The sequence below is a fragment of the Ylistrum balloti genome, unplaced genomic scaffold (genome assembly GCF_031769215.1).
Source record: "Ylistrum balloti isolate Yb309-2 unplaced genomic scaffold, AGI_CSIRO_Ybal_v1 Utg370482, whole genome shotgun sequence".
In the NCBI taxonomy this organism is placed as follows: Eukaryota; Metazoa; Mollusca; class Bivalvia; order Pectinida; family Pectinidae; genus Ylistrum; species Ylistrum balloti.
The window spans coordinates 139,979-154,574 of NW_026782315.1; the positions used below are offsets into that span (position 1 = coordinate 139,979).

The window sequence follows — 14,596 nt, forward strand, 5'->3', positions numbered from 1 at the left end:
TCTCTAGCTTCTTAACGTGGTCGTCCTCCGTCGTTTCTTTTGTCGGTCGAAACATTTAGTCTACAGGCTGATTGGTCTCTCTACCCAACATTAATTTATTAGGCGTAAACCCAGTGTTTCTGTTCACTGATCAGCGTAGTGCTCCGGCCAACTGTGGTAAATGTAGATCACACTGATGCTGAGATTTCAAAACAACAACGGACATCATCCATAAGCGTATGATTATAGCGTTCAACTTGGCCATTGGCCGATAGCCTATAAGCTGTCGTACGGGTCTTGTGAATGTGCATTATCTCACAGATAGCCTTAAATATACGACTTTCAAAATTCCGTCCCTGATCCGTCTGAATTTCAAAGGGGTAACCAAACATTGAAAAGAACTCATTTACAGCAGCCCGAGCTGTTGTTTCTGCGATTTGAGATGGCAGTGCTATACATTCCACCTATTCAGAAAATTGATCGACCATTATCAAAACGAATTCACTCCCTTTCTTTGTCTGTGGAAGTGGGCCCAGGAAATCCAGGTGGATACGTTCCATCGGTTCACCTGCATGGTAGAGAGTCTAGAGGCAGCGTGATTTCCGGGTCGCTTTTTTTATTGCGGATACCGATTCCGCACGACTGGACGAAGTTCTGCACGAAGCTCGACAACTTATAACAAAAGAATCTCTGCTTTACAATGCCCTTGGCCCTTTTAATTCCCTGGGGGCCACTTGATGGTATGTCATGACACAGTTGGAGAACCTCTTCATGTGTGCCAGGTGGTGCCACCAGTAGAGGCGATGTGTCGTCATCAATTGGTTTCCTCCACATAACCTCGTGTCCATCCAGATAAAAGAGCTCCCTATTTATCCAGTACCACTTAATGACTTTCGTTCCTTAATACTATTGGTCTTCCGTAGGTTCCTCTGCTGAGCTCAACCATTCCCTTAGGGAAATTGTACCGGGATCATTTTCTTGCATCTCTCGGACAATAAGTAGACATCAATTTCTAGGATAAAAAATAATAATGAATTGTTGTAAATTTAAACTACAAATTACTCAAAACAAAGGGTCAGAGGTAACACACCACTTTACCACAAAGTATTGAATGTAATATACAAATTTAACTACAAAGCAATGAAATAGAGAAAGGAATGTGAAAAATAATTTTCTTTTTGAAAGTAAGTGAAGTTTAAAAAAAATTGAATTGTGAAAACAATACTGGTCAAATTCATTGGTAAACGAAATTTACCACATTTAGTACTTTCATTGAGTCTGATTTGGGTAGAAATTGAAATATTATACATACAAACAAAATGATAACACGCAGAAAACAATAATACATACATTGAAGGACATAACAATCGCTACAGGTTACTAAGGACAACACGATCCGCTGCCATAGCATGACTTCGGGAATGATAAATTGTAAATAGCGGCCTAGCTATCTCATCACGCATGTGTATACAGTCTCAATCGAGAGCTTTATGTGGCGTACATCTCCGTATATAGAATACAAGCGCTTAAATGATCAAGAACATCGGCTTGCTAACTTTTATGAGAACTGAACAACAAAATGCATGTGCATTAGGTGGAAAATAACTTTTTAAGATATTTACTATTTAAATCATACATATTTATCAAACTTTAAGACATATATAATGATAGATGGTACATAAATTTGCCGTAACGTAACTATAACTATTATATTAATATTCCATGAACCATTTCAAGCGGTATAGAAACATAAGGGAATGCGTGCATGATAAGATAGACAGGACACGTGAAAGTACGCTTATACGGTATGTTTGGGATTTACAACCATACATTTAGTATTTAAGACATACATATATACATATGAAAGAGTGAAGTCACAGGTAAGCAGTTTATATCATGAAAACAAAAATAGCAAGTGTCTAACGATACATATTAACAATTATATTGTATGTACATGTAAGTTACATTGTACAGAAGAGACTTAATCGATCACTGTTCCACGACAATTAGTTTATATATGATTTGATATTTTCAACATACAACATATCAGCATATATTTCCAAGTTGTGTCTATTTACGACAGTCCTGTTACAAGTAGTCAACTGATTCTGTTTCTTGCTTTACTTTGATGGTTGTATCATGTGATTCCCTTTGTTGCAAGTTCACGTTATCTAAGCTTAAGGTGTCACTTCTTCTGGAGTTCACTGAAGGTTCACTGCCGCCTTGTATAAATAGATTATATGTCCCCCACACCGACGTCAGACACATGCAGATACTGAAAGACAAAACACGAATATTATCTAAAGATAGATTAAATGTCATAACATTAACATAGTAAGTTATTTCAAAAGAAAAAACCCAGAAATATACTAAAGGAAATGGGAGAGTAGAAATAATATCTAACCGAACGTGTAGTTACTTTTCATAGAACAAACTCTCCCTGAACGTTTTACAGCATATATTTTCGCTTAGTGACATGAATAACTAACATGTTCTATGTGAATGTGAAATTAAGTTTTACCACTTTTTTAAAGGGACTATATTTTGTCGCGTAGTTACAATGGTGAGTAATATCCGTGAAAAGCCTAGTCAGCTTCCTCGTTTTATATCTGTTCTAAATATGCCAGTTATTTGGCAATTTTCTTTTGAAAATGTAATAAATATTTATATCCAATAGTGGGTTCAGTAATAATAAATATACTTCACTCGTTTGTCTAATATGTTCAGTATCCTTAACGAGCACTGCAGACTCGTGAAATATACTAAAATATTAGACACACCTGTGGAAGATAATTGTTAATACTTTTGACAAATATCCTCTGTTTACCATATTCTTACACTTTTTATCTCGTTCGTGAGACATTTTTACTAGGTCGTACGACATTATTAGTTTTCGTTCGAAAAAGTGAGACGTAACAATGTCCTTCGTGATGGCGTAAAGCTCCATTCCTGATCAAATGATACTGAAAGGCAACTTCTGATAACAGACACAGAATGAAATATCATTCCATTCCAAATCAATAGTGTGTTAGCAAGGAATAATATTTCCCTCGGACGCATTTCTATTTTTAACCATGTCCATTTCCACGCACTGTAGCCATAGGTCTCTATTTCTACACCAGATGTTAATAATCGTCTCATTGTACTGGAAAGGTTTACGTACGTTAACAAAATTCCTGATATGAGGTAAAATCCGGCCATGACAAGAAATGCCATTCCCTTCATTGTAGTTTGTGTCTCGGCATAAATATTGTTGAAAATAGTACTCCCGCCTAGACCACACAGTATTTCAAATATGTAGATGTTTGCAAACAAAGCACCTGAAATGATAAATGGAGATATTTAAGTAGTTACAAATTCAATATATGTGTAGGTTGTTGTCTATCAAAAGTGGTACTCTCAATGTATACATATATGTATCGATAAAATTAGTGTTTATCACCGAATGTAGAGTATTATTGTTATACCGAGGTACTTATTTCAATATTATTCAAGTTCCTAAGGTATTGTGTCCCATTTATGTGATTCATTTTACATTTTTTTAAAGAAATGAATTGACGATCAGGTGATATGATATATTCAATCAAAACATTTCATCTAACCTTGCTTATCAGGCAAAACTGTTTTCGAAAAAATCCCTCTGATCAGTGGTGCTGGAACGACACACATTGTACCAAGTCCTATAGCTGAAATGTAGACGTTGATAGGTTGGATGTCTTACTATCATAATAGTAGATCATAATATCGAATGTCATTAAAATCACACCTGCAACTTGCATAAAACGAGTGATCATTCATATTTACACTGGTTAACTGTGTAAAATTAACACAATCATTCATATTTACACTGGTTAACTGTGTAAAATTAACACAATCATTCATATTTACACTGGTTAACTGTGTAAAATTAACACAATCATTCATATTTACACTGGTAAACTGTGTAAAATTAACACAATCATTCATATTTACACTGGTTAACTGTGTAAAATTAACACAATCATTCATATTTACACTGGTTAACTGTGTAAAATTAACACAATCATTCATATTTACACTGGTTAACTGTGTAAAATTAACACAATCATTCATATTTACACTGGTTAACTGTATAAAATGATCACAATCATTCATATTTACCCTCGTACACTGTATAAAACCAGAGATCACAAAAGCATTCATATTTATACAGGTAAACTGTATAAAACGATTACAAATATTCATATTTACACTCGTAAACTGTATAAAACCAGAGGTGATATAATTAAAAAACACTCTTACAAACGAAATTCAATGAGTCCTTCATCGACAAAAAAAATGAAGAAAAGACAAGAAAATAAATAGCCGATTGTATCACAAATAAAAACACTCTTAACCAAGGAAACTTTGAAAAATCCAAGTTACAAGCAGTAACAATATATAACAAATGTAGACATACATGCAAGGTTCATAAAAATGTGCATGAAAAACATTAATTAAGAAATCTTAGATAATACGCACAAAACTGATTATGAAACGTATAACAGATAATATGCCACGGTTGCTTTGAATATCATTTTAGACAAGTATAAGAAAGTAAATTCAAATTTTAAGAGAGAGGATTGGTATAAAATTGTCCTAGTGATAGTGACAGAGTTCTGATATTCATTGGCTAGTCATTTCCTTATCTCTGTTCTAATTCTATTGTTCTATTTCTCGTAATCACAACAAATACTGTCATGAAAAAACAGGGTAATTTACAGATGATTTGGTTTTGTGTTATTGAAATGTGATGACATAAGTAAGGTAGAATGACTAAATACCAGTCATATTATACTGACAGACACTCTTTCTATCCATCTTTTAATTCAGAACGTAAAGCAGGAGCAAGAACGCTAAGTATCGGGGGAGGGACAAAGACAATGAACAATGAACCGTTGGTTTGCTCGAAAGTTCAACACCTAAGCAACAATAAAGTCTCGATAAGTTATGATTTGGGAGGGGGTGTATAGCGGAGAGGTAAATAAAGTAGATCCCTGCTGATTCCTTCAGGTCGTTTTCCTTCTCTCCAAGTAGAGGGTACGAAAGCTTATGAAACACTATACAAATGATGATCTGGTTTGTCATTTCTTGATTAACGTTGATACAGTGAGGTGCACCGATTGAATCGATTCTAGGCTTTCAAAAGTGTTGTTTTGAAGAATAGTTTAGAAAATATCATTGAACTATTAGAGAATGGGTAATAAGAGAATAACAAATCATTGATTCTCTGTTAACTGAATTATTCAAAGAATCTCATGCATGTTGATCAGGGGATACTTGCCATGTTGCAGAAAACATTTTTATTGTATTCCTAACGGACAGAATCAGTAAACCCCAATATAGGACGAGATCGTGATATCATTTGCTTACTTTTACGACAGACTTACCAATGTACAGCATCCAGTCCCTTGTTGCGAATGACATCGCTATCATTGAGGCAATTGCAGAAATACATCCTATGATACATATCATTTCGTCGTTGGTGAATAAATGCAGAACTTTTATCAACATAATCCCAACAACCGTTTGGACAAAAACTTGGACTGCACTGTAATATCCAATTTTCACGGAAGACCAACAGAATGGAAAATTTAAAATATACAAAATCTCTACATCACCCTTAGCACTACCCATACCATAAACCAAAACAAATGCAATCGTAAGTACTAAGAAGATAGATAATGGCATGTTTCCTCGTTGTCCCTTATGAGTGTAGAGACTAGTCATCCGTTTAATAGCATAACAAATATTCCAGGATTTTGCCGAGTTAGCTAGTTTAGTTTTTACATGTGTTTCTTTATATAGGAATATCACAGATAGTAAAACCAGTGCGAATAGCCCAGCGGCGATCATGTTGATATAAACAAACCCTGTTATTTTTATCAGGTAACCAGCTGCGATCTGTGCCGCCAGACCACTTATACCGATGACAGCATCAATTAATGCAATATTGAACGATCTTTGTTTACCTCGCGCTGTTGTATCTGCAACGGAAGCAAAGTTGGCAAGATGGAATGAATAGTAAGTTCCTCCTAAACCACTAACAGCATAACAGACAAATAGATAGTTGATATGAAAGTCTTCGTAAATGAAAAATGACATCATTCCGTATTTGATACATTCTACGAGACAACCAACGATCATTAAAGGTTTACGACCGATGAAATCAGAATAAATTCCGAAAAGAGACAAAACTGGGAGTCCTATCATTTTTTCCGTCAATGTGAAATAAAGTGACATGCGAGCTGATAGTCTTTGGTATTCGTTCTCTGCATCAGACGAAGAATTGGTAGCACATTGCTGCGAAATGTTTCCAGGAGAAGACGCATTGACTCCTTGGATAGCTTCAGGCAGTACCGTATTTACGGAAACCCATTTGTGGATGTATTGTGCTTTACTGACATAACCAGTTATCGCCGCTAATGATATTAAGGTTATGTTTATATTACGTATAATGATGTCACTGGTCGAGGTGACAACATGAGTAGTTTCGTCTGTCTTTTTGTCATTTTCATTGATTCCTCTTTTTCCTGGAACGATTGGGCTGTTTTCGCTGAATGCCATCGCTAAAGAAGTAACAAACATAAGATGATTAAGAACTATGAATCATGTGATATCATGTGATATCATGTGACAACTTATCTGATTAGATATGAGTATAGACTAGGTAGATTAGAACGAAAGGATTATAATATCATAATATGTTTGTAAACTGTTGTGGTTATTTGTTCTACCCAATAATGTTTTACTTTTATTAAACATTGCTTGTGTTAAAGGCAAATGAACATAATAAAAAAAAAAGAATCTTTTGTAAAAACAAATCTGCCAGTTGGCTGTTAATTTATTAAAGTGTACCTATTTGACACGGAGAAAACGTGCAGTGATGAACCTCTTTATTCAATATCCAAGAAATTTTCATCACCAATTCTATTCTCAAGTTTACAAGTTTACATACGCTATACGACATAAAAACAACAAGAAAACACCATCATGTCAACATCATAATATTCTAAACTCAAATTCAATTCAATACAACTGGGACAAAATATGAACTAAAGAAAGATTTACACGGTCAACCTTGAAAATTTGGTTTCAAGCTGTGAGTCTCCTTTGGTACAAAAACATATGACAAATTACTCACAAAAAATCATCTTAGATTTCTAATTCCCTGTGATTTTAGGGTTTTAACATAAAATAACAACTAATATTTTTCCTTGTAACATGTAACGTTTTTAGAGGTGTGGCATATAGAATTAGTTATATTTGAGAATCACTAAAAGAACCCTTTTGAAGCATTTATTTTATCATTCTCTTCTCTGCGCTTGCTTTTAAATGGTTCCCTGCATAAAGTGTTTACATATCGATGTTGATTTGTTCCCCATATCACGATTTAGTTACAGAATGTCAACAACTGACAGTACGACCTCATTCTACAGCGTTCCAACAGATGCAGGTTGATAAGGAACATGGAGACGTTTTATAGTTCTCATTATGATTTCGTTGACAATATTAAACGTGTTTGATGTTCGTTGGTATACATGGTTGCTAACTTTTTTCTTATTTGGGAACATGACATTACTTATTTGTATTGACCAAGAATGACAGGGCGGGTGTCGTCGATAAAGCAGAAGATGTTTATCCTTCCGGAACACATGGTTATGTTCTTCTTCAACAGTTTCCTTGGACACCGTGCAAATGTTTCGTTTGCACATATCCTGAACTAGTTTCGTTGAATTTGAGTACTTCAGTTTGAATTATGATTCTGATGACATGTCGATATTTTATTTATTGTCTTAAAATGTCAAAGTATTTGATCAATGAAAATAATATTAAGTTTTCTTAATGATGAATGATCACCGCTAATGAAATATAAGAAATATGTTTGAGAATATAAGTAGCATGCGATGTCCTGTGATATTTTATCTTAACGTGTGTATATTACATGTCTAGATAAACATATCGGCTTTCTGTGTAAACATTACATTGTGAGTCAAAAACTGTAACATTTATTTACAGTTTGAGTGTACGAAATATATATATATATATATATATTATTTGGCTCTTTATGTCAAAAACATTTCGTGAACATTTCAGAAAAATCGAGAACCGTTTTATTTTATTTTTTATTTTAGGTTCATAGTAACAGGAAGTGATTCAGGAGCTGCATTAGCCCAATAGCCTGACCAATTTCCGTTATTTCCTTTTTAAATTGTTAATTGCAGAAGAACTTCAAATGCATATGTATATTCTGAACTATGAACTATATCAAATTCTCAAAAAATGATACAATGATATATATACATATAGACAGATGTATAAAATTGGTAATGACAATGTGGAGAACGTGTGTATATTCAACAGTTCCGTATGCAGTTCAATTTCTGCTTACACATAAGTGGGCTCTCCCTGAGGGTTGTTTCCAAAATCTTTCGGGATAAGATATGCATATAAACAGGGACATTAACATAGGTATATATGTCTGTGGTTCGAAACCGATAAATAATACTAGTAAAGGAAATTGTGGACTGTTAACCAATATCCATTTAATTCTCTTTTCGTTCGTAAAAACCGTGAAAAATTGAAACATCCAACCAAAGGTATTCTGTCGTTATGTATACGAGATGTTATAAATACACTGTTTTTAGATAATCAGAGCAAAGACGGCATACATTTTAATATATCTTATCAAGTTATAAACCAGATTTGATAAATCGTTAAATTACGTAACCATTTTAATCATTTTTAAAATCAGATGTTTATAAACAAATAATATCAAGTGAGCATATTTATATGTACAGACGGCCGTGTTCATCAAATGATCAATGTTTTCAAAAACGATGTTTGACAAGCCACACAATCCATTAACCACGCTAAGTTATAATTTGTTCTTCTTATCGATGTAAAACGCTATAGTTTAGATGATATAATCTGAGGAAGGTGCAACTCACGTTTATACAATCTCCGGACTGTTGGTTGTATAGACTACTGTTGAAACTAAGACCCGAGAATATACACTTGCACTTGAAAAATTAATTTGTATCTATGGGTTAGTGTATCATCTCCTCATGAACATTTATATCGAACCATTTGCATTTTCCTCAGTCGTCCCTAAATTTTAATTTTGAATTTGTGTGATTTGTACAAATATATAGCTAATATTAAACGTACAAACAGAAGCCTACTTACTTTCATTTTGATCATGCCAAGCTCATTTAATGGAATATTACAATTTTAAAAATGTCATATGTTCTAATGTTAATTCATCAATCTCTGTCACTCTGGTCCTATTCATCTTTTTCAAACAGCTAAAAAGTTTCCAAAATTTTTTATTCATTCGGATGACAAAATTTGTTTTTTCAGGTCGTGAATGTGCTTTAAAGCTTCAACTACACAAAGCCAGTAATACGAGACCTTGATTTGAATGAGACCTTTAACGGTAATCTCTATAAATGTTGGTACAACAAATATTGATCATGACTGCAAACATATTGTTAGAACTCCAAGTCTTTGCGGCTTCTTTCTTTACAGTGCTTTCGTAATACAAATGATTGTTAATTACAAGAATATGGCATTATCGAAATACACTTTTGTTGGTTTCAAACTTGATTAACCTGTCGTTGATTATTAAATTTTAAAAAATACTTTACAATAAAAGGTAGTTTTTTCAACTTTATGTAAATTTTAGTGTTCAAATTCGGTTTTATCGAAAAGTTTATGAGTTTCTTATAAATATGATATAATCATTGAGAATTGACAATTGTGTCGCTTTTAATAAATACAGCGTAAAACTAAAGCTTATAAATACTTCATTTTATTATAAAACAATATCAACATATAATTCCTATTGATGTATAAAACTTATCATTGCCGAAGATTGCAGTACACTACATGCTAGAGTCAAGTTCCTCTGTATCAGCCAGTATATTGCTGGTAATATCAGATGCTTTGCTGCGCTTTAAATCCATGTTATCTTGGCGTGGCGTGTTACTTCTGGGGTTTACTGAAGGTTCAATATTCCCTTGTATGCATAGAGTAGATGTCTCCTGCGCCGTCGTCATACATAAGCAGATACTAAAACCAAAAACCGACATCAATTAAAGACGGGTTTAACACCAACACACATGGTATAAATAAACTTCTCTGATGTTTTGACCGGAAGTAAGATATACTTCATTATAACGCAATAAGTGGGTAATCTTATATACTTCGGTATCTATATTTGTACTTACAAACCTTAAAAAGAAGAAAATTGAAGAAATTTCACTGTGAACTACTTTTTTGCAATATACTTGACAGCGTGATTCGGTTAATAGCGAAAAATACAACAAATTCACTACATATATTTTGACCATGAAAAGTATTTTCGAAACTTCCCTTATCAAATATAAAGTATTAAAAACAAGTTCAATATTAGAAGATAATCAAACAAAGGATTTAGGTCATTTCAGAACATTTTGTTTCGTTGCTACACTGTTGAAAGTCCGTTAAATCAAATAAAACATTTTCCGTATTTTGTTTCCTTAATAGCCAAGTATCATACCCTTATCTCGTAAAGAAAGTCAAAAACGTAGTGTCTTTTATTCATGAACAGCTAAGAACAATATGCGATCATATTTCCTGTTATACATATTCGGACACCTGTACTGGAAAAAAGTAGTGCAGCAATATATTGGTTTTTTGTTTTTAATTTATTTTCTAAGTTAAAACCTTTCAAACAGTAGTAAGAAAAAGTTTAATATTGGATGGTTTACTTCTCAGACGAGTACATCCTTAAATGGTGAGGGGTTACTACAAGAAATTCAAGGTATGAAGGATTTATTACAATGCATATGAAATCGTCATAACACTATTCTGTTATGCTATTGTTTTACAAAAGATTTATTGCATAGTGGTGTACAAGAAGTGTGTACGTACATTAACAAAACTCCTGATAAGAAGTAAAATCCCGCCATGACAAGGAATGCCATTCCCTTCATAGTGTTTTGCGTTTCGGCATAAATATTGTTGAAAATAGTACTCCCTCCTAAACCACACAATATTTCTAAAATGTAGATATTTGCAAACAACGCACCTGAAAAAAATAATAACCATACACCATAATATAAACACAAATGATCACAATATACAAAAAGATGTTTTCCAGTTAATACGAAATTTACGTTTTCAAGCATTCCTTATAATTCTGATAATGTGTAATTCAGGGATCGAGGTATATATAAGGCTATGATTTCACAAATGAAATAGCTTTCCCTGAAATGTATGGACATGACATGATTTCTCATTCATACACTTTTTTTATTCCTTAAATGTCAGCGAAGATAATGTTAATCTTCGAAGAGTGTTAGTTCTTGACTTGGTACCTGTTTCATCAATGATAAAATATGATATTATCTTTTTTTCCGAAATCAAATGACCTGGTCACACAACATCAAAAATCAAGATGAAATATATAAAGAAAAATATTAACATAGACTTCTTATAAAGTTCAAGGAAAATAAGACCATGTGTTTCAGAAGAGAAATCCTCTTATGCATTATCGTCGACACCTGTCAAATGAATCGAGCATTCAAGTAAAGTATAGCATGTTACCTTGCTTATCAGGCAAAACTGTTTTCGAAAAAATCCCTCTTATCAGTGGTAACGGAAGTAAACACATTATACCAAGTCCTACAGCTGAAATATAGATTTTGATAAAGATGAGCATGAAAGAATAAAAGGTTCACATTGTTCCGAATTATCACAAAGCTACTGATAAAAGCAAATATAACACTATGAAGAGGCTTTTTTCTGTCTTGTCGCCTCCTAACTCCTATACAGCAGTGTCTAACAAGTAACTGAAAGCAACGAACTTACTGTTCCCTTACCTTCTTGAGTGAGATTTCTTAGCATCTATATTCTGACGAAAAAGATGCTGCATCATTCAAATGTTAAAACTAAGAGCACTATAACAAACACTTCCAAACAAAAGTGAGAAGCCATTTCTGCTGAAGTACACGAAACATACACATACATAGATGATTTTAATGAATCGTTATCACACTTCGACTTCATTAACAATGAAATCATCAAATCATGTTTTTGGTTTGTTTTCTCTTCATTTTTACTATTGAATTAAGATAAACAAAATGTTTAACTTACTACCGCTTCATTAGCATCAAATTAGGACATTGAATCCTGAGAACTGGAATAAATTATCTGATTGGTCGGCTTTGTATGTGAAATGTAATGAAACATCAGATAACATTATTTTCCAAAATGACATATTTTCAAGATATAAACAGACAAAATTGTAATAAATAGTTTTACTTATCTACAATAGACTTACCAAGATACAACATCCACTCCTTTGAAGCAAACGCCATTACCCCCATGGAGGCGATTCCAGAGATGCATCCCAGGATGCTGATGATTTCATCACTAGTGCATGAATGCAAAACTTTTATCAACGTAATTCCAATGACCATTTGGACAAAGTCTTTCACGGCCCGGTAATAACCAATCTTCACAGAGGACCAACAGAATGGAAAATTTAAATTATATAAAACCTCTATATCTCCCCTAGCAGTAGCAACACAATATGCGAAAATAAAAGCAAAAGCAAATGTCAAGAAGATAGAAAGTGGCGTGTTTCGTCTTTGTTCCTTATGAGTGTAAAAACCTGTAATTCGTTTGATTGCATCACAAATGTTCCAAGTTATTTTGGATCTTGGTGAGTTAGCTTGACTGCCTTTCACGCGTGTTTCTTTGAATAAGCATATTACGGATAGTAAAAGCATTGCAAGTAGCCCAGCTACCATCACGTTGATATAAACAAACCCTGTTATTTTTATCAGGTAACCAGCTGCGATCTGTGCCGCCAGACCACTTATACCGATGACAGCATCAATTAATGCAATATTGAAAGATCTTTGTTTACCTCGCGCTGTTGTATCTGCAACGGAAGCAAAGTTGGCAAGATGGAATGAATAGTAAGTTCCTCCTAAACCACTAACAGCATAACAGACAAATAGATAGTTGATATGAAAGTCTTTGTAAATGAAAAATGACATCATTCCGTATTTGGCACATTCCGCGAGAGCTCCAAGGGCCATTAAAGGTTTACGACCGATAAAATCTGAATAAATTCCGAAAAGTACTAGAACTGGAAGGGCGATTATTTTTTCCATCAATGTGAAATAAAGTGCCATGCGAGCTGATAGTCTTTGGTATTCGTTCTCTGCATCAGACGAAGAATTGGTAGCACATTGCTGCAAAATGTTTCCAGGCGAAGACACATTGACTCCTTGGATAACGTCAGGAAGTACCGTATTGACGGAAACCCATTTGTAGATATATTGTGCTTTACTGACACCACCAATTATCACTGCTGATGATAATAAGATAATATTCATATGACGTATAATGACGTCATTGGTCGAGATGACTGTTTGAGTACCATCGTCTATCTTGGGATCACTCTGAATGATTCTTCTTTTTTCTGAAAGGAGAGAGCTGTTTTCGTTGATGGTCATCACTGTTGATATTGCAACTATGAAATTAAGAAGACCTTTACATCACATGGTTACCTGTGATTACTTATCTGAGCAGTTATGTATATAGATAAAGTAGATTAGAACGAGTATATATATATATATATAAGATTACCTGTAATTACTTATCTGAGCAGTTATGTATAAAGATCAGAACGAGTATATATATATATATATATATACACATTTATATATTAACACCCTGACCTTTCTGTAGCATGCCAAGCCATAGGATAAGGATTGTCCACTTCCCAACCTGCCCACTCAATTTTGTTTTCTTCATAACTTCCTTTTCAAAATTGCACTTCTCATTTAATTCCTACGTCTCTATTAAAAATGTCTTCGATCATTAACTCGAGTCCGGAACCAAAAGTTTTCATGGCGGGTTTATTGTAGGCCTGTTGACGACTCTTTGGCCTATTCTACCATATTGAAAATGATATTTCATTTTTTTTCGCATTTAACTGCTGATTTTTACAAAACAAAAACTAAATTGTAATTATACATTCATTCATTAATTCTTTTTTACAATGAATTTTCATTTTACCGAGATTTATATAATAAGTTATTTTATATATTATATATATTATCATTTTGGAAGAAGACTTACATAGGCTCCAGACTGCTGCATTATCCTATTGATTTTTTTTATCAATAAAATATTCTGAAATGAAATATTTTTACTATTTGAATCATCGTCTTTCATATCTAATTTAAGATGGTTTTTGTCCCTTATAAATGGTCTTCGGCGTTCACTGGCCGAAGGGAGTTATCGAGACACCTAATTCTTTACTTCCGTTCTCGATTTTAGTCTATAACATTGTATCTGTTTTGTGTTCTATGTATGCGATGTAATCTACCCTTCCGAACATCTCGTCTGATTATCATTGTACTTTTTCAGTAGTCTCCGTGTAAATTGTTCTTCTGTTCATATTTTGACTTGTGTTCATCGTATTTAATTCGGTGATTCATATGTGATATGTTTGAGATTAGCAGTATCTAATGATGCCCTATTACATTTTATCCTAACTGGTGCATATGCCTGATCTAGATAATATTAGTTGGTA

General features: G+C 33.5%; 2 protein-coding genes across 2 annotated transcripts; both read right to left on the reverse strand.

Annotated features, from left to right (window-relative positions):
* Window positions 1-2,067: 2,067 nt before the first annotated feature.
* On the reverse strand, window positions 2,068-6,564 carry LOC132555380 (proton-coupled folate transporter-like). Its single transcript, XM_060219728.1, has 4 exons — window positions 5,388-6,564; window positions 3,582-3,665; window positions 3,143-3,299; window positions 2,068-2,254 (listed from the first exon to the last, which is right to left on the reverse strand). Exons 1-4 carry the CDS (start codon window positions 6,562-6,564, stop codon window positions 2,068-2,070), a joined length of 1,605 nt encoding a protein of 534 aa, XP_060075711.1.
* Window positions 6,565-9,884: 3,320 nt separating this feature from the next.
* Window positions 9,885-13,511, reverse strand: LOC132555381 (proton-coupled folate transporter-like). The gene is made up of 4 exons (XM_060219729.1): window positions 12,326-13,511; window positions 11,590-11,673; window positions 10,915-11,071; window positions 9,885-10,071 (listed from the first exon to the last, which is right to left on the reverse strand). The coding sequence occupies exons 1-4, from the start codon at window positions 13,509-13,511 to the stop codon at window positions 9,885-9,887; spliced, it is 1,614 nt and encodes a 537-aa protein (XP_060075712.1).
* Window positions 13,512-14,596: the final 1,085 nt, after the last annotated feature.